This window comes from Lipotes vexillifer, unplaced genomic scaffold, assembly GCF_000442215.2.
Source record: "Lipotes vexillifer unplaced genomic scaffold, Lipotes_vexillifer_v1.1 scaffold1679, whole genome shotgun sequence".
In the NCBI taxonomy this organism is placed as follows: Eukaryota; Metazoa; Chordata; class Mammalia; order Artiodactyla; family Lipotidae; genus Lipotes; species Lipotes vexillifer.
The window spans coordinates 1,036,868-1,061,718 of NW_006796614.1; the positions used below are offsets into that span (position 1 = coordinate 1,036,868).

At 33.4% G+C, this 24,851-nt stretch overlaps 1 protein-coding gene across 2 annotated transcripts in view; it reads right to left on the minus strand.

Annotated features, from left to right (window-relative positions):
* The window catches only part of CSMD3 (CUB and Sushi multiple domains 3), a 1,097,972-nt gene that overhangs the window by 962,427 nt on the left and 110,694 nt on the right, over nt 1-24,851 (minus strand). For both annotated transcript variants that reach the window (XM_007468748.1, XM_007468747.1), the window contains exon 2: nt 3,655-3,877. In XM_007468748.1, the coding sequence (XP_007468810.1) occupies nt 3,655-3,877 (223 nt within the window). The remainder of the gene's footprint in view (nt 1-3,654; nt 3,878-24,851) is intronic.

The following is a 24,851-nucleotide window of genomic DNA, read 5'->3' on the forward strand; positions in this document are numbered from 1 at the left end:
ACTCTTTCCAGAACACTTTTCACCTAGGAGTGGCAGTGTGAAGCTGTTATCTGAATTAATGCCAATTCTGATATCTGCATTAATTATGAAAGGAAAAAAACCAATATATTTTATAATAAGAGAATAATTAAATGAACCATGTTTATAGTAAGATAAGTATCCACTAAATTTGATAATTACAATAATTCTAATCACATGTGAAATATGTATATATTATTGCAAGGAGATTAAATATGAACATAAAATAGCATATGTAGTATGGTCCTAAATATACAAATATATGTGCCTCTGCTTCATGAGATTGAGTGATCTTTTTTTTCTTTTTGCCTTTTGCTATAACTTTCCTGTTGAGAAAATACAATATTAGCATAAAAAAGTAAGCAAAGCTTACAATTCCTTTTTACATCAAGTAGACCAAATTTGTTTTAAGCTAAAGGTATAACTCTCAAGGAGTTCTCTAATGGTGCATTGCTATAAGTATCAAATTCACCCACCAGTATCAGTTTTTATTTAATAAATTAAAAAACTTAGAGGAAAACAAGCAGAATCTTCAATAATTGGAGTTATAGAAAATAGTTTAAAAATAGGAAATTGTGACTACCAAACTCAATATACCTCTTATACAAGCAAGTGTAAGACCTAAAAATCATCTTTTCTGTGTTATTACAATGCAAGTATAGCAAGCTGATTTTAAAAAGTCTGTTGGAGTTCACAGAAAGTAACAAAACATGATTATCAATTTCTGAAAGAGAATAGCAGACATACCATAAGGACATGTATTAAGTGAGGATGTGAAAGAAAGAAAACGCAAGAAAGCAGTGAGACAAATAGACAAACACAAAAATAAATCAAACTGCCAGGAGCTCATTAGACTGCTAATCAAACAGCAGACTGTCTACAAACACAGTCTGGAAGGAGCTGTAGGTTATACACTGGATTTTTTCCCCCAGTCTTGCTAATTAAAATCAGCTCTATAATATTAGCAACAGTATTTCCTTAGGCATAAAGACCAATAGATATATTGTACATCAACAATGACCAACATGCTATAGAGAACATATTAGAACTGAGTTCATAAAACAAATACCAAGAATAAACTTGTAATTTATATTTCTGTTTATATCTTTATATATTCTACTATACAGTTTAAAAATTTTGTTTTTATTTATCTCATTCATTAAATTTTACCTAATATTGCTAAGAAAAAATAGGCTTTGATCAATAAATAAACCATGGAGATATATATATATATATATATATATATATATATAAGTTCTATATATAATTTGTTTTGTAATTAACCAATTAATTGATTGATTGATTGATTACAAGCATAAGCTCAGAACTCAGACAAATCTGGGTTGCAATAATGATCTTGCCTCTGGTTACTTTTAACAGTGTTAACCTTGGGCAAGTAATATAAGTCTCATTTTCCAAACTGTAAAATGATGATGATAATAGTAGGAATCTTTTCACATTGTTTGAACAGGGGAGAAGTTAAATGTAACAAATACAATATACAGTGTGTAATGCTTATATACACCCTGTAAATTAAATGTTGTTATTCCCTATTTACAGATTAGGAAAGAAAGAATGAGAACAATAAATTTATTTTCCCCATATTACCATCTTTTAACTTCCCAGAGGCCACAATTGCTTAAAAAAAAAGAAGGGGGGTAAAATAAAAATATTTTCTCATTTTTGAAAGGATCTAGAGAGAATAGATCCTTGTACAAACAATACTATCAATGAATTGACAGAAACTACCAGATAACATTTGGAGAGCTTTATTTTTTTTTCATATTTATACCAATTATATATCATACATTGCTGATGTAAAAGAAATATACAAAACTCTTTGTGCTTTTAGTTTTATATACATCAATTTAGCTGACTTGAAAGTCTAAGAAGAATCTTCCATTTTCTTTCTTGGTCTGATTGGATGTGTACAGGTGAAGGCAGACACCCACACCACACCTACATACACCCACTAGTGCAGGCAAGCACACACACACATGACATGCAGTGCTGGATGTTTTCTATCTTGACTTAGTGCTGTATCATTAACAAAAGACATGGAACGTTTAATGATACTAGCAATGATGACGAAATAGCACCATTGATGTGTCTGTCATAATGTATATCTTTGAAATGAATCGATATTAATAACTTAACAGTAAAAGGAAGTAGAAAATGAAGTTAGAAATCCTCAGTAAATAAATGTAGAGCAAAAAAAAAAAAAAAAAGAAAAGAAAGAAAAATAGAACCTCACCTGTAATCAATCTAGTGACCTTTTCTTTGTACAGACATGTGGTTGGAAACAACCCAGACATTTTTAAGTGTTGTTCTGACTGCAAACAGTTGAAATGTATACTAAAAGGATTTTATATTCATGCAGCAGTTTCATATACATTATCTCATGAGATATTCAGAAGAGCATAGTGAAATGGACAGTATTTTCTTTATTACTAATTCTTCCAGTTTAAACACAAACAGATGGTGCGGATTGCTCAAACAGCCAGTGAACAACAAACCTAACCCTATAATGCAGGTCTTATCTCCTGGTCCATCTTTCCCACTATATTATATGTTTTCTTACTAAAAGTGGAAGATAATATATATCAAATATTTATTTACAATGGGAAAAATCAATGCAAAAGAATATGGAAGACTGGTGAATGTATAAAAACTTAATGTTGATAATCTGATTCCTGTAGATCAGGAAGGCAAGTACACAGTAACAACTACTAGAAAAAGGAACAGAATCACAGAATCATAACTCAAACATAGTCAAGTATGTAAGGGTCTTTAATTCTTACAAATTATCCGCTTAGAACATTTTGAATTAGAATTAAATAAAAAACCACTATACTACAGTTAAGGAAAAATATGCATACATTGGTAAAAATCTAGGACTAAATGAAATATGCAGTGTCTGGCATTTTAAATTTGTTGGTTGAATTAGAGTTCATTTATGTTTAAAAAGAGTTTTTGATAAGACAGCAAAATTTATCATCACATGTCTAGATATTCTATTTTCTAAAAAGAAATTCTAAAGAAACACTTATAAACAATCAGTGTGCCAGCTAATTTTCATATCCGTTTTATCAACTAACTTAAAAATAAATAATTTCATTTGTGTGGACAGAAACATGAATGTCTCAGTTGATGATATGAAGGTCTACTTTTCAGATATTTAGACTTTATAAACCATACACATTATCTAAAATTAATGTATTCTGCTATCATATAAATATTGATTTTAAGTATTTTGCATATTGTTGTATATTAAAATTGGGTACATACCGCTGAAAGACACATTACATGTTAATCTTTCACTTTACTCAGAGTTATGCCCTTAAAGAATGAAGCCCTGAGGTAAGAATTTTAAAAATCAAAATACCTTTAACCACTCTCTAAAGAGGTACAATTCAATCTAAATTCACTTTTTGCAGAGATAATATACTAGTGTTATGAAGTCAGACATATGGAGTTAATTTGTTCATGGAATGATATATTTCCAAATGAAGAATAATTGGATGGCAAATATGACTTTATTATAATTGCACCACAAATGTTAAGCATCCTTTGTAAAATTAACTACTTTTACCCAATAAATATTTCCCTCCATTTTTCCATTCAAAATACACTAACCTTGTCCTAAAGTTTGTAGGATGAGGATGTCCATCATATAAGGATAAGTAGTCGTATTCTTCTTCTAGAGCAAACGACTGAAAAACAATTTGTATTCTATTTCGTTCTTCTGCTATTATTACCCATGTACAGTTTGCACCATTTGGATATCCATATGGAAAACCAGGGCTTTCTATAGTGCCATTAAGTCCTTTTAAAGTTCCACCACATGTATAAATAAATCCTGTAACAAAACACAAATAAACAGACATTAATATTACATAAAATAAGAACAATCTAGAAGACATATTATTTGGAAAAAGCCTTTTGTTTTTCCAAGACCTGTGTTACAATAATTTTGTAAATGACAATTTAAGAGCTAGGTAAATTATCTATTTTTTTAAATAGGTAAAACATCAGTAGCAAAATACTAGAAGATGTTTCATTTATCATACATCTTGTGCTTAGTAATTATAAACCAGTTGATGAAATAAAATCCTCTACACTTCTGATTCATTATACATTACATGATCCAACATGCAAACACAATCCTAGAAGTACTTCCAGTCTAATTGGTATCTTCTCTGAAGTAGTTTCCAATCTAACTGTGGGCACTCATAAACAACATTTTGACTTTAATAATGTTAGTATGCATTTTGGGTCTTAAAAAATTAACTCCAGTTTTTCTTAGTAAATCATGCTAACTGTTTTATGTATGCAAATCTCTGCCATGCAGCCAATGTGCCTTAGGAAAATCTGTCCCACTCTGATTTTATCAGAGGGATAAAAGGCTCAGACCTAAAAAACAAAACAAAACCTATGTAATTGCTCTTTGACCAGAGCACAGTCCTAAACTAACCAAATCAGAGTGACATCTAAGGTTGGGGAGAAAAATTGAGCCCTGGACAACTGACAGCAGCCATCTTAATAAACTTCCCTACTGGTTCTATGGGAGGTCTAAATTATTGAGAGCTTGACTGTTGGAGATACCTAGAAAACACAGCATGTTTCTTGAAGAATTTTTTATAAGTATATAATATTCTGTATTCATATTGGGTAATGTAAAACCCTAAGATTTATAAAATGGTCAGAGAAGATGGTACCCGGCATGTACCTAGACAAGTAGGTACATGCAATTAAAGCTTGGATCTAGAGGCAGGCAGCCATGGTTTTGATACTGGAAAAGGTTTATCAAAAGTCCAGGCTCTTGTTCAACTTGTCCAAAAGAATTTGGTCAAAGAACACAAAACACCAAGGAAAGAATAAACACACACACGCTGAGGCTGGGGAGCAAAGAGAGAAAAGAAGAGGTTTATTGAGGCAAAAGTGAAAGTTACACACTCTAAGGAGAAGAGTGTGGGCATCCTCCTGAGTGAAGAGCTGCACTACAGGGTTGATGATCCCCCTTTTCATTTTATTTTTAGCGCTTTGTGTGGGTGGAGGGTCTTTTTGATTATGGTGGAATATTCATTGAGGGGAGGGTTGAGGTGTGGCCTGGATTGCACCAGGTTGCATCAGCTTCTCATCCTGCACATGCATTTGTCTCCTGAAGCTACTGTACATGCACTCTAAGAGCTGTTTTCGCTTAAATTTTTCCTTACTAGTTGAGTGCCACATGTGGAAAGTCATACAAGGTCAGAAGCAACCTGTGCGTTTTTATTTGCGTATGCTCCCCAGTTTTCATGATCAGAGTTTCTTGTTCAGATGCTACAGAGTTTCTGTTTTAGATGCCATTACTCCATGTGTCATAATCTTATTAAATGCAAAACATGGAGGTCGCTTTGCGAACTGCCTAATGCCAATATGTGAGTAGGCTGTCCTTGGGCCTGGTCCTGTCTTTCCTGACTCAATTTCAGAAGTTCTGATGAGAATTCTTCACCCAGATTTTATTTCCACATCTATGTGTCCTACATGAAACTTAAGTACCATGAAGCTGTCAGTGAGAGATACCAAGCTAATTTTGGGTGAGAGAATGCCATACTACCCAAAGTATCTTTGAAACTGGATGTAGAGATGCAGGAAATTTGGGGCTTCTCTCTCTCAGAAGAAATGAGTACAGTATATGTAATAAAGGTATGGATATTTTTCAAAAGTGTAAGAAACCATGCATCAAAGATGGGAAGCCAGAGTTGTAGATCATGGCAGATGGAGGCTAATTTGGGATGTTGTCCATTCATTCCACAAGAGCACCTTGCTTTTGCCAGGGCAGCCACTTCTCTACCAAACAGCTATACGCTTTGGAATAGCTGACTCTACTGACTAGTGGTGAGGTGGGTGGCTCAGGGCTGGATTAATCAGTATAACCCTATCCTCCTAGCCGTATTTACTTCAGTAATATACTCTGATTATCTTTATATATGGGAAAGTCGTAAGCCTGGGTTATTCAGTATGTGATATGTGGCATAGTTCTTGTGATCGTTTTGCCCTTTCAAAAGCTTACCAAGAAGCTGGATAAGGTAGAAGTTTTTTAAAAATCAATATTTGTGTGTATACTTATAGTTTTGCTCATGCACCAAAAATCAAATAGGGCATTTCATGATTTAAAAGAAAAAAAAAGAGAGAGAGAGAGAGACAGAAAGGTCCCTTTTGAAATTGCTTCTTGCAGAGCAATTACTTTGAAGCCTTAGGTTAATTAGCTACCACCCATTTCTATTAGTTTTCTGCCTGAACAGCTTCCAATTGAACTTCATAACTAAATGCAAGCATGAATCCCTTCAGCTACAATCTGATCTATGGGCTGTTTTATATAGTCTCAAGGCCCATAACCCTAATAGTTTTAGAAAAAGGACATATGTCCTAAAAATAACAGGCTCAGCCTTGTCCACTAATTCTTCAAGGGCCTGCTGATTCATGCATTTCAATTCCTTTCCATTTTTTTCTCCAGGCAAATTGGGAATTACCCCTATTTTTAAGCTTCTTATCTGTGTTCTTCATTTGATTTTCATTTTTGTTTATATATGTTTGATTAAACATCACAGTGTTAATAATAAAGTACATTTTTCCAACAGAAGTTTAATAATTTTCACACCCAAAAGATCAGAAGTAAATAGAAACTTTAAAAGCAAAACAAAAATTTCCTCATTTACTTATGCTTCACAAGGTTTTTCATTGTTATAAGCTTACTTTTCCAAGCCATTTCTAGGCATGCAGATAATATGTATATTTCTATGCATTAGATATATTTTTTATAAATAGAGTCAGTCATACTAAACATATTTTCCTGAATTTTTTGTTTAACTTTGTAAAATATAACTGATATTTTTCTGGATCCACATATATATGTTTACTACATTCCTTCTTTAATGACTACATAGTTAAATGGCATATGGTATGTCTGCACTATAATTTATTTGACATATCTCCTTTTGATGGTTTCATTCTTTGTGGTTTCATGGGTGTAAAGAGCAACTTTGGATGTATATCCTTATGCACTTGTGTGATATATCCTGCAGATAGAATTCCAGAAATGAGAGTACTAAATTTTAAGAGACATATAGCCAAACTATCCTCAATAAAGTAAAAATTATTGCTGCTTTCACAAGGTTATTAAGTTTTTCCGACCTCCAACTCTGATTTTGGCAACACTAGATTTTTCATAAGGCAAATTTTGCAAGGCAAAAAAAAAATATTATCTTACTATTTTATTTTTGCATTTCTCTGATTAGTACTGGGATCAAATATTTTGTTATATGCTTTTCATTTATTTATCATTCTTTTTTTGTAAATTGCCTTGTCATATCCTTCACATATTTTTTAATGGATACTTTATGTTTTCTTACTTCTTTTTTTAAGAAACAATTGCTTAGTTTTCTGGTTTTTCATTGGTAATCCATATTTGCCATTCATATACTGTACATTTCTAAATGAAACAACTTTGCTTATTCATTGCTGTCATAAATTCACAACTCTTTACTGCTCTTTATAGTGCATGTGAAGCTTCTCATTTGATGATCTTTCTTCAATATTTGTTCATCTATTCATCACATACATCATGCCTTTGGTATAAAATGACTAAAAGAACATTATCTTAGCCTGTCTTCATGACAGACTACAACATGAGACAGCAAGGAAATATAGATTATTTTATTATTACAGAATGATTTTTATGATCAGGGTAAGCACACTGTGCTGTGTAAATAGGTGGAAGTAAAACTTAATCTAGATAGTTCGCTATGTGTTTATGGAAAACTGGTCTCAAAAATTGGTATTGCAAATTTTCATAGATTCAGTCTTTGTTTCTGAGTGCCTTATGTTGTATTTTTCACATCTTAACATTTAATGTCCACTTAGTCAATTTATTCTTGAAAAACAATTAAAATTTCCATAATTTGGGTCATATTGTCAATAATAATTTAGTTAACAATATAGATTTTTAGATTTTCTTTCTTTCTTCTCCCATGTTCATATTTTACCTTTCCTTCACAGTGCAGAACAATGCAATGACTATTCGTACAGCATTTTTTATGATATTTTAAAATTTCTTCTGTTTTTTTTTTGTGGTAAGTTCCATGCTAGAACAACATTCACACTGGTGCTTAATTTTTACTTTTCTTCACATTCGTGTTTATCTACTGCAGTGGCTTTTGTGCACAATCATATCAAGATTTCTTTTTTTTTTTCCACTATTAAGCTCACATTTTTCTGACACACAAAATTGTGTGATAAAAAGAACTCAGCAGTAGCAATTACCCTTTTTATTGTGGTAAGCTACACATAATATCAAGTCTATCCTCTTACCAATTTTGGAGTGTACATTGTTAGATAGCAGATCTCTAGAGCTTTTTCATCGTGCTTGAATGAAATGCTATATCAATTGAACAATAACTCATAATTTCCCCTACCCCCATCCTATTTTTAGCCTCTCTGAACTTGACTACTTTAGGTATCTCATATAAGTAGAATCATGTAGTATTTGGTCTTCTATGATTTGCTTGCATCACTTAGCATAATGTCCTCAAGGTTCTTCCATGGTATAGCCTATGACAGCATTTCCTTCTTTTTTTAAAGCTGATTTCCATTTTATATACACACCTCATTTTCTTTATTCATTCATCCTTCAGTGGATGTATAGATTGTTTCCACTTCTTGGCTATCATGCATAATGTTGTAATGAACATGAACATGGAAGCATCTCTTTGAGATCCTGATTCCAGTTCTTTTGAATAAATACCCAGGAGTGGAATTGCTGGATCACATGGTAGTTTTATTTTTAATTCCTCAAAGAACTTCCATACTGTTTTCCATAGTGGCTGCACTACTTTACATTCTCATATCAGTTCACAAGGGCTCCAGTTTCTCCACATACTTACATATATATGTATGTATTTTATTTTATTTTTTTTGATAATGGCCATCATTGTGGTTTGAATTTGCAGTTTTCTAATGATTAGTGATATTCACCATGTTTTATATAGCCGCAGAATATATAAATATATATATATATAAATATATATATAAATATATCTCTTTTTTGCAGAAATGTCTATCCAAGTCCTTTGCCCATTTTTAAAATTATTGTTTATTAGTTATTGAGTTGTATAAGTTCTCTATAACTTTTGGCTACTAACACTATATCAGATATATGGTTTGCAGATATTTTATGTCATTGCATAGGTTGCCTTTTCACTCTTTTGTTTCCTTGTTTCACAGAAGTTTTTAGTTTGGTATAGTCCCACTTGTCTATTTTTATTTTCATTGCCTGTGCTTTTGGTGTCATATCCAAGAAATTATTGCCAAGACCAATGTCAAGAAGCTTTACCCCTAAGTTTTCTTCTAGGAGACTTATAGTCTGGGTCTTATGTTTAAGTGTTTAATCTACATTGAGTTGATTTTTATGTATAGTATAAATTAAGGATCAAATTTTATTCTTTTACATATGGGTATCCTGTTTTTCCCAGCACTATTTGTTGAAGAAACTTCCTTTCCCCATTGTGTATTATTATTTTTTTTTTGCGGTACATGGGCCTCTCATTGTTGTGGCCTCTCCCGTTGCGGAGCACAGGCTCCGGACGCGCAGGCTCAGCGGCCATGGCTCACGGGCCTAGCCGCTCCGCGGCACATGGGATCTTCCCAGACCGGGGAACGAACCTGTGTCCCCTGCATCGGCAGGCGGATTCTCAACCACTGCGCCACCAGGGAAGCCCCCCCATTGTGTATTCTTGGCACCCTTTTTGAAGATCATTTGACCATAGATGTATTGGTTTACTTCTGGGTCCTTGATCTGTTCCATTGGTTGATATTTCTATCTTCATGCTAGTACCATACTGTTTTGATTGCTGTAGTTATGTAATATATTTTAAAATCAGGAAATGTGAGGCCTACTGCTTTGTTTTTCTTTCTCAAGATTGTTTTAGCTATTTGGATCCTTTGTAGTTCCATATGAATTTTGAAATGTTTTTACTGTTTCTTTTAAAAAATGCCATTGGAACTTTGATACGGTTTGCATTGAATCTGTATATCACTTTAGGTAATATGAAAAGCATATGATTTTTTATTTCATCATTTATTGAAAACTTTTAGGTCATAACTAAAATTTCTTCTCCCATACCACAAAACTTTTTCTATGTCATGGTGTTTTCACATATTGAATAGCTCTTCCTCTGATCTTGAAGGAGGAAATTTCTTCTTTCTAATTTATACTGATACATTCATTATTTGTAGAATGTTCTTTTAGACAACAATCACTATTTAAGGCAACATCATAGGAAATGCAAAAACAATTTCCATAAGACACAGTATCAATGCTTGTTAATTAAATTAATTGCAAAACCTATCAGAAATTTTGCAGGTAGTGGGTCACCTGAGTATTTTATTATATCCTTATTCAATCAGAGAAATGATCTATAGTGACATATACTTGCAATATTCCTTGAACTTGTGTTATATGTATCATTATATAACCTGAAATATTTTTGTTATCAAGATACTTTAAAAAAAAATCAGAATCCATTACAGACTCTGCTTTCTGGGAATACAGCCTATGCCATTTTCCTCTTCAGTCACTTCTATGCCTAATCCTTTCTATACATTTTCAACAGAGCTTTCCACCTAAAACAGAGCTAACCCTATGGAAAAATCTAAATAATGTCATTGGCATGCAATCTAAGCTATGATTTTTGTGTTATCTCTCAAATCATCCCCTGTAAGTGGCATTGAAATTTGTGCCTTTCCCACGTAATTTGCTCATCTTTTCTAGAATAAGCTTTAAATTATCTTACCTCCATTTCTTTTTTATATACTGTTTTCTTTAAATGAAGCTTATTCCCTTCATTTCTGCTTAGGCAAAATTTCAGGTCCTTCAATATCAAGCTCAAGCCACTATAAACAGTGATGATCCCTCCTGACATTTTTCTCTCATTTTTTCTAAATTCTACAATTATCACTTTATTTTTTCACATGTATTTTATTGTTTTCTTTTATGGGGGGTAGGGTGTATATGATATATGACATATCTTCAGATGGATTGAGAGGTATAAAGAAACATCTGTTTTCTATATAAAGCCAGAGAGAACAACAGATGTAACAAAAATCATCAGAAATGTATTTAGCCATAAAAAATAGTTTTGTATATTTTATTTTAAATTGTATGATCACCAGCCATTAATACAGTGTTTTGATTTAGGTCATGTCTATGTAATATTATTGCACTAGAGATAAGGATGTTTGAAATAGTTGTTGAAGAACTCGTTAAAATTTTCACCTAGTTTCATTTTTTAAGAAATCACTATTTTTATTATGTATTCTCTAAAATATGAATTTATTGAGACCTTCTTGTCTACATGTGTCTCTTTAAATTTTAAAATGTAATTCATAGTTTCATTGAAAATACCAGTTTTTCAATGAGCCACAGATTCTGAAGCTAGGCATCCTTATTTCACAATCTAACATACCTTTTGTGCAAATTACCAACCTTATTAAGTCTGAGCTTCCTTATCTGTTAAATGGGATAATAAGAGTACCTGTTTTAAAGATTAAACATGTTAACAACTGCAGATCTCTTTGAACAATATTTTAAGCATAGTGGGTATTATTGATGTTAGCTCCTCTTTCTCCTTTTCTTCTTCCTCTTCTTTACTGCTATAATTATTATTTTAGGCCATGAAGCTCCATTACATAATTTAACTATTCCACTATCTTTGAATTAAAACATACAGATTTAAATAAACACCCTAAAAATCCTATTACCAATTTGTCAGAGAATTAAAAATGCCTACTGCCCAAATGTATCTAATATGCTAGCAGATGGATGCCTGTGAAATATAATTCCATAACTCTAGTTCAGGTTATCAATAAAAACACATTAAATTGTTTTATTCTTTATAGAGTAGGAGGACAATTTTCATCTCAGAACATCACACAAATGTTAATGCTGGAGAGCTTGCCTTTCTTAAGGGAGAAAATGTAACTTGATATTGGTACATACATTTCCCATGTAGGTTTGTAGAGAATATGTCATCTTTATTTATTGGGTGAATGCATGCCAATTGGGTCAAAACTTTTAAATGTATTGCTTAAATCTCTCTTACTCTTGCTAATATTTTTTCTGTATTTTTAATCTGCTACTAACTGTTGAAAATCTCTGTAATGTGCATTTGTCACTTCTATTTCAGTTTTTGTTCCATATATTTGGACAGTAAATTATTAAGTAAATATAGTTAAAATTATTATATGGTCCTGGTGAATTTACTTGTGTATCATTATGTAATGATCTTTAGATCCATCAATTTTTACCACATAAAGTCTTCTTTATCTGCCATTAGTATAGGTACATTCAGTTATTTATGTTAGTGTCTATACTTATAATTATTATAAGATTATAGTCAGGGTGGATTTCTTATAAGCAGTGTTTAGTTTTTTGGGTTTTTTTAGCTCATGTGACAGTCTTTACTTTTGGAGTATTTAATCTATTTAAACTTACGATATATGTATTTGTTTTCTGTTTGTTTTGCCTGACATTTTTTCTTTTACTTCCTCCTTTTGTTTTCTTTTATATTAATCAACTGGGCCTTTTAATTGCATTTTTTCTCTCTATTAGCTTTCTAGTTGCATATTCTGTTAGCAGTAACCCTAGAGAGTAAAATGTGTATTCTGGATTATTAGGGTCAATTACAAATTAGTACTCATCATTTCCTGAACAAAGCAAGGATGTTAGAGAATTATAACTCTATCCCAGACCCTGATGTTTGTATTATTGTTTCTGTAGGCTTTAGTTATACATATAATTTAAGCAACCCAAAGACACTATTATCTTAATCACTCAGCATTCATTTAGATTTACCTACATATTTGCTTCTTTTATCATTTCAGACCTCTCATCTAGGTTTATTTTTCCTCTATCTGAAATATTGTTTCCAGTATTTATTGTAATTTAGTTCTAGCAACAAATACCTTTTTTTTTTTGCTTTTTTAAGGTTTTATCTATTTTTTATAATTGTTTTTGATGAAAGTTGTCCATTACAAGCTGCTCCATCAGAGCCAGAGGTAGAAATTGCACTATGTTGCTTTATCTTTATTTCTTATCACTTATACTTTTTCATTTTCTGTCACACCAACCGGTCTCTCAGCCTTTTCTTTAATCAAAAAAATCTTTCATTCTAAAAATCTATGTCTGAACTGTATTAAAAAATCAACTAATATAATTATTCAGGCAAAAACAATTTACAGTGAATTCAATAGTTCAAGGCAATATTATTCACTGAGCATGGGTTAGGTACCAAACACTGTACTGAACATTAGGTTTTACAAAAATTTATAACAGTGTTTCAACCCTTAATTGGCAAAATCAAATGGTAGAGCAGACATAAACAAATACTTTATGGATATATATGGTAAGTACTATAACATGAGTCCTTGAAAAGCTACCTAAAATATAAACTTGTGGGAAAATAAAGATATATTCAAATTTGAGTTGATTCTTTAATGTATTAAACTTTTTGATGTTTCATTTTTATTCTAGTTTTGCTAATATCAGGTAAAACATATCTTTTAGGTTTAAGTTAAAAGATGAGATTGTCCAAGGCATATTTTCTAAAGTGTATCAATCATACTGCTCCACTGGCATGTTGTAGACTGCCCTTACATTTCAAACTTTGTCACTCAGACCATTCTGCATATACAAAATATTCATTCTTTCCTTCTTGATGGTAAGAAAGAAATATGTAATTTTGCTTTCCTGAATTGATTGGACTGTTTTATACTGTAGCATCCATGTGTTTATTTGTCCATGTAGTTGGGAATTACCTAAGATATTCACCATTTTCTATAATAATAGAATTGCCAGACAGACTTGAGGAATAGCCAAAACATTTCTGGTTGCATTTGAAAGTTTCTAAAGTAAAAAAAAAAAAAAAAAATCAAGAAGAAAAATAGGATAAATTAATCAGGATGGAAAGAACAGTTGGGGACAGATATGCCTCTTGAAAATAGAAATAAGTGAGAGGAAAGCCTATCAATCTGGCAAATGAGATTATCTTAGACAAATATTATCAAATTGCATGTAAGCACTAGCCTGTAATGTCAAAGGGAAGAAATCAGTGGTCTCCAGTTGCTTCTTAACTTCAATACATGATTCTCTAATATATTTTCAACAGTGTAGAATTACTACTATAAATGAATATTCCAGTTGAAAATTATGAAAGTTGAATTATTTCTGCAGCATCATCTGCAGACTTATAAAGAGTTCATCAGGACTTTATTGTAGAGTTAAGGTCAAGAAAAAACTACAATAAAAGTGTAATATAAATGACTTTTAACTTGATCTGATTAATACAAAATATTGAAGGAAAAGGATAACATTTAATTATCAAGCATTGTAGTCAAATAAGGTATCATGTTAAGATATATTAGTATTTCAAATTTAAACTTTCAGAAATTGTGGCTTTTATCAGACACCGACCACAGATTTCACATTCTACCTCTAATGATATATACACTATATCTTTTTCCCTTGGACTAAAAGAACATTTAAAAATAATAGTCCATTAATATGATGCTTTTCATTGTATTTTTCTGTTACTAATACCTTAATTTTCTTCTGATCTTTAGCCATTAAAATGGATATTAATTATAACTAACCATACCCTATGAACCATATGTGCTCTAAACTTAATGCCTTTTGGCATAATTCCAATGCCTTTGAATAAACCAGAGGCTTCATAAAGCCCCATTCTTTCCCAACTATTTCATAGGTCTTCTGAATAAATTTTAAAATTGGTGTTATTTGTATTATTCCTTTTCTGTTTTTTTTTTTTTTTGGCGGTACGCGGGCCTCTCACTATTGTGGCCTCTCCTGTTGCGGAGCACAGGCTCTGGACGTGCAGGCTCAGCAGCCATGGCTCATGGGCCCAGCCGCTCCGCGGCATAAGGGATCTTCCCAGACCGGGGCACGAACCCGTGTCCCCTGCATCGGCAGGCGGACTCTCAACCACTGCGCCACCGGGGAAGCCCTACATTATATTTAACTATCATTTGAACATCAGACCAACAAAAAAGCACAGCAAGTATTGTGAAATATATACAAGAAACATTAGCATTGGAAGATGTAGTTTCATACTCCAACAATTGGTGTTTATACATCCATGAGCAAACCAAATTGTCTTTCTCTCATTATTAAAATAAAAGATAACATTTTGACATCAATCACTTAAAATTAGCTTTGTAATGAGCAAGAGAATAGGAATTAAAATAACTTTAGTACCTTTTGTTATCTTCTAGTAGAATAATAGTAATTAATTTTGCATAGCACTTTATAGTTTATAAAATTTTTATTATTTTGTCTTTCGATTGATCAATGGCTTTCACTCACTCTTGCTGTGGATAAATATTACACAATTTTGGTATGTCATTTATCTTCCTTGGACCGTACTTTCATAATTAAAACTATATAAAATCATTTTATAAAAATTAAAAATAATGCATATAAAGTGTGCATCATAGATACAAGACTTAATACTTAAGGCAGCATAACATTTATTATTCCTACGGTCATTCACAAGTATTGATAAATATCAGAACAAGTGATTAGTCTCTGAATCCAACCTATTTTAACATTACATTCAAGACATAGAAACTATGAAAGGTAAAATAATAATGGCTTTCGATGTAAACCTGAATAAAGATCTCTCAGAATTTCTTCTAAAGTACAATCTTTTTATGCTAACTAAAATAACTATAATGTAAATTATAAAACCACTTTATTATATAAACACTGCAAGTTTTGAACATCAAAGTTCCCCTTAATAAATCTATATAAAATGTAATACACTTAATATGACAGTGTCTACTAAATATTATATTTGATGTGTAGGCTTGCTAGTAAATTCCAAAACTTGAATAGGCAAAGGTAATCACAAGATTACTGGGTAAGCATCCCAAATCTATTAAAGATTTCCTTAGAGGTCTCACAGAATATAGACCCACCATGGTGCACCCCATTTGGATTATTCAAAATAATTCTTTACTTACTGTTTACTTCTTGTACTTTTATAAAGAAGAGAAATACATAGTCTTGAGATTTGCTTCTATTTATTTTAAGCACTTCTCATGTAACAACTCATTTAATCCTCTCAACAGCCCTATGATGTAGCCCTGAACTTATCTCAATTTTCAGTTGAGGAAAGAGGCACAGAAAAAAAAAAAAGAGTAATTAAGAGTAATTGCCCAGATCATACCGCTATCAAGTGACAGAGCTGGGATTTGAACACAAACATTCTGGCTCCAGAATTTAAATTTCCACAAATATGCTATTTGCTTTTTTTTTTTTTTATTAGCTTTTCACTTTTTGTAATTCCTTTACTATGCCAGTTAGATCACTGATCTTTCATTTTTGTTCCATCCTCTTCTCACTACCTACCCTTAGTTCTTACCTGGTAGGATTTGTTTTTTCATAATTTTCTATAATTTTTTCTTTGAAATTTTCTAAAATTTGAATAGTTATTTGACCCCTCTTTGTAGGCTAACTTTCTGAGTTTCCAACCCCTTCTCCTTTTAATTTCTTCTCTGATAAGAAATATAACACACTTTTTTAGCCCATAAATGTAAGGTGAATGGGCTTGAAAAAAATTCTAGGTTGGCTCTTCAAAAGGCAGCTGCAGGGCAGGAATAAAGATGTAGACATAGAGAAAGGACTTGATGACACGGGGTGGGAGGGGAAAGCTGGGGTGAAGTGAGAGTAGCATCGACATATATACACTACCGAATGTAAAAATAGCTAGTGGAAAGCAGTAGCATAGCACAGGGAGATCAGCTTGGTGCTTTGCTATGACCTGGAGGGGTGGAATAGAAGGATGGGAGGGAGGCTCAAAAGGGAGGGGATATGGGGACATACGTATGCATATGGCTGATTCACTTCGGTGTACAACAGAAACTAACACAGTATTGTGAAGCGATTATACTCCAATAAAGATCTATTAAAAAAAAAAAACCTGAAGAATCAAAAAGCTCTTCTCATTCTTATGTCACAATTCAAAGGTGTGTTTCTGATTATGGAAAAGCTACCTGACAAGTACCAAGAAAACTAGATTTCTTTTTAAATAAATGAAGCTCTGTGTGTCTAACAACATAAAGTTATTATATGCAGGGCAAATACAGTTTCAGAATGTATTTGCTTTATTTACACAGCTATGATTTCTGATTTCTATATATTTACCCTACCTTGTTAAAGTGAACTTTATACCATTCAGTCTAGAATTACTCTATTTCCTATCTCCAAACAAGTACTAAAGTAAGAAAATGACTATGAGGAATACACAAGATAATCACGACAAAGCAAAGAAATTATAAAATGATTTATAGTTATGTGATGATGAATATTACTTTAATGAATCTCATGGTTTGCCATGGTTAAGAATACAAATAGGTATTTTTTTTAAACACCTTTATTGGAGTATAATTGCTTAACAATGTTGTGTTAGTTTCCGCTCTATAACAAAGTGAATCAGCTATACGTATACATATATCCCCACATCCCCTCCCTCTTGCATCTTCCTCCCACCCTCCCTATCCCACACCTCTAAGTAGTCACTAAGCACAGAGCTGATCTCCCTGTGCTATGTGGTTGCTTCCCACTACCTATCTGTCTTACACTTGGTATTGTATATATGTCAATGCCACTCTCTCACTTCATCCCAGCTTACCCTTCCCCCTCCCCATGTCCTCAAGTCCACTCTCTACGTCTGGGTCTTTATTCCTGTCCCACCCCTAGGGTCTTCAGAACCTTTCTTTTTTTAGATTCCATATACATATGTTAGCATACGGTATTTGTTTTTCTCTTTCTGACTTACTTCACTCTGTAGGACAGATTCTAGGTCCATCCACCTCACTACAAATAACAGTTTTGCTTCTTTTTATGGCTGAGAAATATTCCATTGTATATATGTGCCACATCTTTATCCATTCATCTGTCGATGGACACGTGCGTTGCTTCCATGTCCTGACTGTTGTAAATAGCGCTGCAATGAACATTGTGGTACATGGTTCTTTTTGAATTACGGTTTTCTCAGGGTATATGCCCAGTAGTGGGATTGCTGGGTATTATGGTAGTTCTATTTTTATCTTTTTAAGGAACCTCCATATTGTTCTCAGTAGTAGCTGTATCAATTGACATTCCTACCAACAGTGCAAGAGGGTTCCCTTTTCTCCACACCCTCTCCAGCATTTATTGTTTGTAGATTTTTTGTTGATGGCCATTCTGACCTGTGTGAGGTGATACCTCACTGTAGTTTTGATTTGTGTTTCTCTGATGATTAGTGATGCTGAGCATCCTTTCATGTGTTTGTTGGAAATCTGTATATCTTCTTTGGAGAAATATCTATTTAGATCTTCCGCCCATTTTTGGATTGGGTAGTTTGTTTTTTTGACATTGGGCTGCATGAGCTGCTTGTAAATTTTGGAGATTAATCCTTTGTCGGTTGCTTCATTTTCAAATATTTTCTCCCATTCTGAGGGTTGTCTTTTCGTCCAGTTTATGGTTTCCTTTGCTGTGCAAAAGCTTTTGATTTTCATTAGGTCCCACTTATTTATTTTTGTTTTTATTTCCATTTCTCTAGGAGGTGGGTAAAAAAAGGATCTTGCTGTGATTTATGTCAGAGTGTTCTTCCTATGTTTTCCTCTAAAGAGTTTTATAGTGTCTGGCCTTACATTTAGGTCTTTAATCCATTACGAGTTTATTTTTGTGTATGGTTTTAGGAAGTGTTCCAATTTCATTCTTTTACATGTAGTTGTCCAGTTTTCCCAGCACCACTTATTGAAGAGGCTGTCTTTTCCCCATTGTATATTCTTGCCTCCTTTATCAAAGATAAGGTGACCATATGTGTGTGGGTTCATCTCTGGGCTTTCCATCCTTTTCCATTGATCTATATTTCTATTTTTGTGCCAGTACCATACTGTCTTGATTACTGTAGATTTGTAGTATAGTCTGAAGTCTGGGAGGCTGATTCCTCCAGCTCCATTTTTCTTTCTCAAGATTGCTTTGGCTATTCGGGGTCTTTGCTGTTTCCCTACAGTGTTCTAGTTCTGTGAAAAATGCCATTGGTAGTTTCATAAGGATTGCATTGAATCTGTAGATTGCTTTGGGTTAGTATAGTCATTTTCACAATGTTGATTCTTCCAATCCAAGAACATGATATATCTCTCCATCTGTTTGTATCATCTTTAATTTCTTTCATCAGTGTCTTATAGTTTTCTGCATACAGGTCTTGTGTCTCCCTAGGTAGCTTTATTCCTAGGTATTTTTTTCTTTTTGTTGCAATGGTAAATGGGAATGTTTCCTTAATTTCTCTTTCAGATTTTTCATCATTAGTGTATAGGAATATAAGAGATTTCTGTGCATTAATTTTGTATCTAGCTACTTTATCAAATTCATTGATTAGCTCTAGTAGTTTTCTGGTAGCATCTTTAGGATTCTCTATATATAGTATCAGGTCTCTTGCAAACAGTGGCAGCTTTACTTCTTTTCTGATTTGGATTTCTTTTATTTCTTTTTCTTCTCTGATTGCTGTGGCTAAAACTTACAAAACTATGTTGAATAATAGTGGTGAGAGTGGGCATCCTTCTCTTGTTCCTGATTTTAGAGGAAATGGTTTCAGTTTTTCACCATTGAGAATGATTTTTGCTGTGGGTTTGTCATATATGGCCTTCATTATGTTGAGATAAGTTCCCTCCATGCCTACTTTCTGCAGTTTTTTTAATCATAAATGGCTGTTGAATTTTGTTGAAAGCTTTCTCTGCATCTATTGAGATGATCATATGGTTTTTCTCCTTCAGTTTGTTAATATGGTGTATCACATTCATTGATTTGTATATATTGAGGAATCCTTGCATTCCTGGGATAAACCCCACTTGATCATGGTGTATGATCCTTTTAACATGCTGTTGGATTCTGTTTGCTAATATTTTGTTGAGCATTTTTGCATGTATGTTCATCAGTGATATTGACCTGAAGTTTTCTTTCCTTGTGACATTTTTGTCTGGTTTTGGTATCAAGGTGAGTGTGGCCTTGTAGAATGAATTTGGGAGTGTTCCACCCTCTGCTGTATTTTGGAAGACTTTGAGAAGGATAGGTGTTAGCTCTTCTCTAAGTGTTTGATAGAATTCGCCTGTGAATCCATCTTGTCCTGGGCTTTTGTTTGTTCGAAGATTTTTAATCACAGTTTCTATTTCAGTGCTTGTGAATGGTCTGTTTATATTTTCTGTTTCTTCCTGGTTTGGTCTCGGGAGGTTGTGCCTTTCTGAGAATTTGTTCATTTCTTCCAGGTTGTCCATTTTATTGTCATGTACTTGCTTGTAGTAATCTCTCATGATCCTTTGTATATCTGCGGTGTCAGTTGCTACTTGTCCTTTTTCATTTCTAATTCTACTGATTTGAGTCTTCTCCCTTTTTTTCTTCATGAGTCTGGATAATGGTTTATCAATTTTGTTCATCTTCTCAAAGAACCAGCTTTTAGTTTTATTGATCTTTGCTATGGTTTCCTTCATTTGTTTTTCATTTATTTCTGATCTGATCTTTATGATTTCTTTCCTACTGCTAACTTTGGGGTTTTTCTGTTCTTCTTTTTCTAATTGCTTTAGGTGTAAGGTTAGGTTGTTTATTTTAGATTTTTTCTTTTTTCTTGAGGAAGGATTGTATTGCTATAGACTTCCCTCTCAGACCTGCTTTTGCTGCATCCCATAGGTTTTGGGTCATCCTGTTTTCATTGTCATTTGTTTCTAGGTATTTTTTGATTTCCCCTTTGATTTCTTCAGTGATCTCTTGGTTATTTAGTAGTGTATTTCTTATCTCCAAGTGTTTGTATTTTTCACAGTTTTTTTTCTAGTCTCATAGCATTGTGGTCAGAAAAGATACTTGATATGATTTCAAATTTTTAAAATTTACCAAGGCTTGATTTGTGACCCAAGGTATGGTTTATCCTGGAGAATGTTCCATGAACAGTTGAGAAGAAAGTGTATTCTGTTGTTTTTGGATGGAATGTCATAAAAATATCAATTTAGTCCATCTTGTTTAATGTGTCATTTAAAGCTTGTGTTTCTTTCTTTATTTTCCTTTTGGATGATTTGTCCATTTGTGAAAGTGGGGTGTTAAAAGTTCCCTACTATTTTTGTGTTAAATTTCCTCTTTTGTGGCTGTTAGCATTTGCCTTATATATTGAGGTGCTCCTGTGTTGGGTGCATAAATATTTACAATTGTTATTCTTCTTCTTGGATTGATCCCTTGATCATTATGTAATGTCCTTCTTTGTCTCCTGTAATAGTCTTTGTTTTAAAGTCTATTTTGTCTGTTATGAGAATTGCTACTCCAGGTCTCTTTTGATTTCCATTTGCATGGAATATCTTTATCCATCCCCTCACTTTCAGTCAGTGTGTGTCGCTATGTCTGAAATGGGACTTTGGAAGACAGCATATGTATGGTCTTGTTTTTGTATCCATTCAGCCAATCTGTGTCTTTTGGTTGAATTATTTAATCCATTTACTTTTAGGGTAATTATTGATGTATATTGATATATATGTTCCTATTACTGTTTTCTTAATTATTTTAGGTTTGTTTTTGTAGGTCGTTTTCTTCTCTTGTGTTTCCTGCCTAGAGAAGTTCCTTTAGCACTTGTTGTAAGGCTAGTTTGGTGGTGCTGAATTCTCTTCACTTTTGCTTATCTGTAAAGGTTTTAATTTATCTGATTGAATCTGAATGAGATCCTTGCTGGGTAGAGTAATCTTGGTTGTAATTTTTTCCCTTTCATCACTTTAAATATGTCCTGCCACTCCTTTCTGGCTTGCAGAGTTTCTGCTGAAAGATCAGTGTTAACCTTATGGTGATTCCCTTATATGTTATTTGTTGCTTTTCCCTTGCTGCTTCTAATATTTTTTCCTTGTATTTAATTTTTGATAGTTTGATTAATATGTATCTTGCCATGTTTGTCTTTGGGTTTATCCTATATGGTACTCTCTGTGCTTCCTGGACTTGATTGACTATTTCCTTTCCCATGTTAGGGTATTTTTCAACTATAATCTCTTCAAATATTTTCTCAGACTCTTTCTTTTTCTCTTCTTCTTCTGAGACCCCTATAATTTGAATGTTCGTGCATTTAATGTTGTCCCAGAGGTCTCTGAAACTGTCCTCAATTCTTTTCTTTCTTTTTTCTTTATTCTGCTTCATGGCAGTTATTTCCACCATTTTATCTTCCAGCTCACTTATTGGTTCTTCTGCCTCAGTTATTGTTATTGATTCCTTCTAGAGTATTTTTAATTTCAGTAATTGTGTTGTTCATCACTGTTTGTTTATTCTTTAGTTTTTCTAGATCCTTGTTAAATGTTTCTTGTATTCTCTGTATTCTGTTTCTGAGATTTTGGATCATCTTTACTATCATTACTCTGAATTTTTTTTCAGGTAGCTTGCCTATTTCATCTTCATTTATTTGGTGTTGTAGGTTTTTACCTTGCTCCTTCGTCGGTAATGTATTTTTTCTCATTTCATTTTAATTGTTTTTTTTTTTTTTTTTGATGGGTGGTGCTGTATTCCTGTCTTACTGGTTGTTCAGCCTCAGACATCCAGCACTAGAGTTTGCAGGCAGTTGGATAGAGCTGGGTCTTGGTACTGAGATGAGAACCTCCAGGTGGCCTCACTCTTATTGATATTCCTTGGTCACTGGGGGTTCCTCTCGTCCCCTTAGGTGTCCATGGTCCCCCACTGGTGCCCGGTAGGTGCCCTAGTTATGAAGAGATGCAAATTCCACGTCCTCCTAGTATGCCCTCTTGACTCCGCCCCCCCAAATCGGTATTCTTTTCTCTATTGTTTATAGAGAATTTACAGCTTTGGGGTACCAGTGGAGAAATACCAAGACTTTGTGGTGTTTGACATTTAACTTGTTTTTCCATCATTTCTCCTTTATGACAAAATTAAGATACTCCAGGTGATGAAATTCTTCCAAGTTACTATATTTGGGGTGGGTACCATGAATTCAGTCACCCTTCTCTTCATACTTTAAAAAATTTAGAGGTGTCTTACAGTCCTCCAGACATGAGCTGCCTGTCATGTTTATTGCCTGAATACTTCTATTAAAAAAAATTCTTGCAAGAAAGTGCTGAACTGGAAAGAGCAGAAAAAATATTTCTGTATCAGTAAAGTAACTGAAAGGCTTTCATGGTTGTATTTTCCAACTTCCTTTTCACACTTATTTTTCTTCACTGCAGCAGCAATAATATGATTTTCCTTCTTTTTCTTCTTCTTATTGTTACCCTACACATCTTAACCTAGTGCTAATAATAGGTGTTCTGGTTATTATCTCCTTCCACACCTCCCTGGGTCTTCCTTTAAGCATGGAGTCACTGTTTGCTTTAGAAGGAATAGTACATTGAATGACATATAAAAGTGAAAATCAGGCTTTCTTTGATTCCAAAGAGAGTGGTTATACCCCTTGGCACTCAGCAAACAAATCACAAAGACTTCTGAATTCCCTTGCAGCATTTCTTTCTTGTATGGTTTGGAAAGCAAGAGCGTGAGTGACAGGTAATTTGATATTACCGTTTGGGGGACACAATTCTGCAGGTGACATAGTGTGGAGGAATAAAGGGAGGTGAAAGATAAGTTGTCTTGAACTGGTTTTCACACTATTCAAAGTGTATTTTAGTTTAACGCTAGTGACAGTCCAGCTCAAACCTGCTGACAGATGGCTGCTAGCAAGTAAATATATTTGAGACTTACAGTCAAGATACAAGCTTTCATGTTAACCAAAGGCCATTTTTTAAAAAACAGAGTATTTCAAAGAATGATGAAAATAAAGAGAAATAATATTTAGCACATATATTGTACAAAGAATATCTGAGATTTCAAAGCAGGGCTTCAGTTGGCAAAGGGTAGATAACTGAATTTCCTAGGTGTGAATACCTCCAAGAATAAAGTTAACCCTTAGGAAAAAGGGTTGGTGTTGGACTTGGGCATTGTATGGATAAGAAAGCCCACTGAAAATGGCAAAGGTGATCAGATAAGTATAACTGAGAAGGACAGTCACCTCTGATTCTCTAACCAGAAAACTAGAAAAGAAGGGTGAGAGTAATTTTAATATGCTATAACCACACTATGCGTTTAGTATACTATTGATATCTAGTCATTAGAGCTTCAAATGATCATTAATGAGATTAAAGGCCATTAGTTAATATGTGTACCTGATGGCTCTTTTAAAGGATTTAAAATGCATGATCTTTATCTGTAATTTTTATCATAGCACTTTGAGGTACCTACCATCGTTATCCTCATTTTACAGAAAAGGCAGTAGAAGCGCAGGGAATTTATATAATTTATCAATACTACACAGCTTTAATAAGTAGTGGACCATTGTATGAAACAGAGGCAGAGTGAACCCATGGCCCTTGCTCTTAAACATTTATTGCAGCTTCCTAATTCATCTGTGAAGTCATTCTGAATGCTAAGATATCTCTCTTTACCAGCACACACAGCTTTGGGAAGCAAAGGGTGAGGATGAAAAGAGATACCTTGATATCAGGAATAACAAAGTCAGCCCTGGAGATCAAGGGGAAAAGTGTATGTGGCAGGGGGAGGAGTGGGAAGCTACATCCAGATTGTCCTCACATACAGTGAAAAAAGTTTTAGTCTTCTGAAAACATAACTGAGCCAAAAGAATTAGTCATGGAATGCTCAAGGGCACAGTTTATTTTTGGTTTTGCCTTGTTTCTTGTTTTTGCTGTTTTTGGTGGTGGTGGTGGTGGTGGTGGTG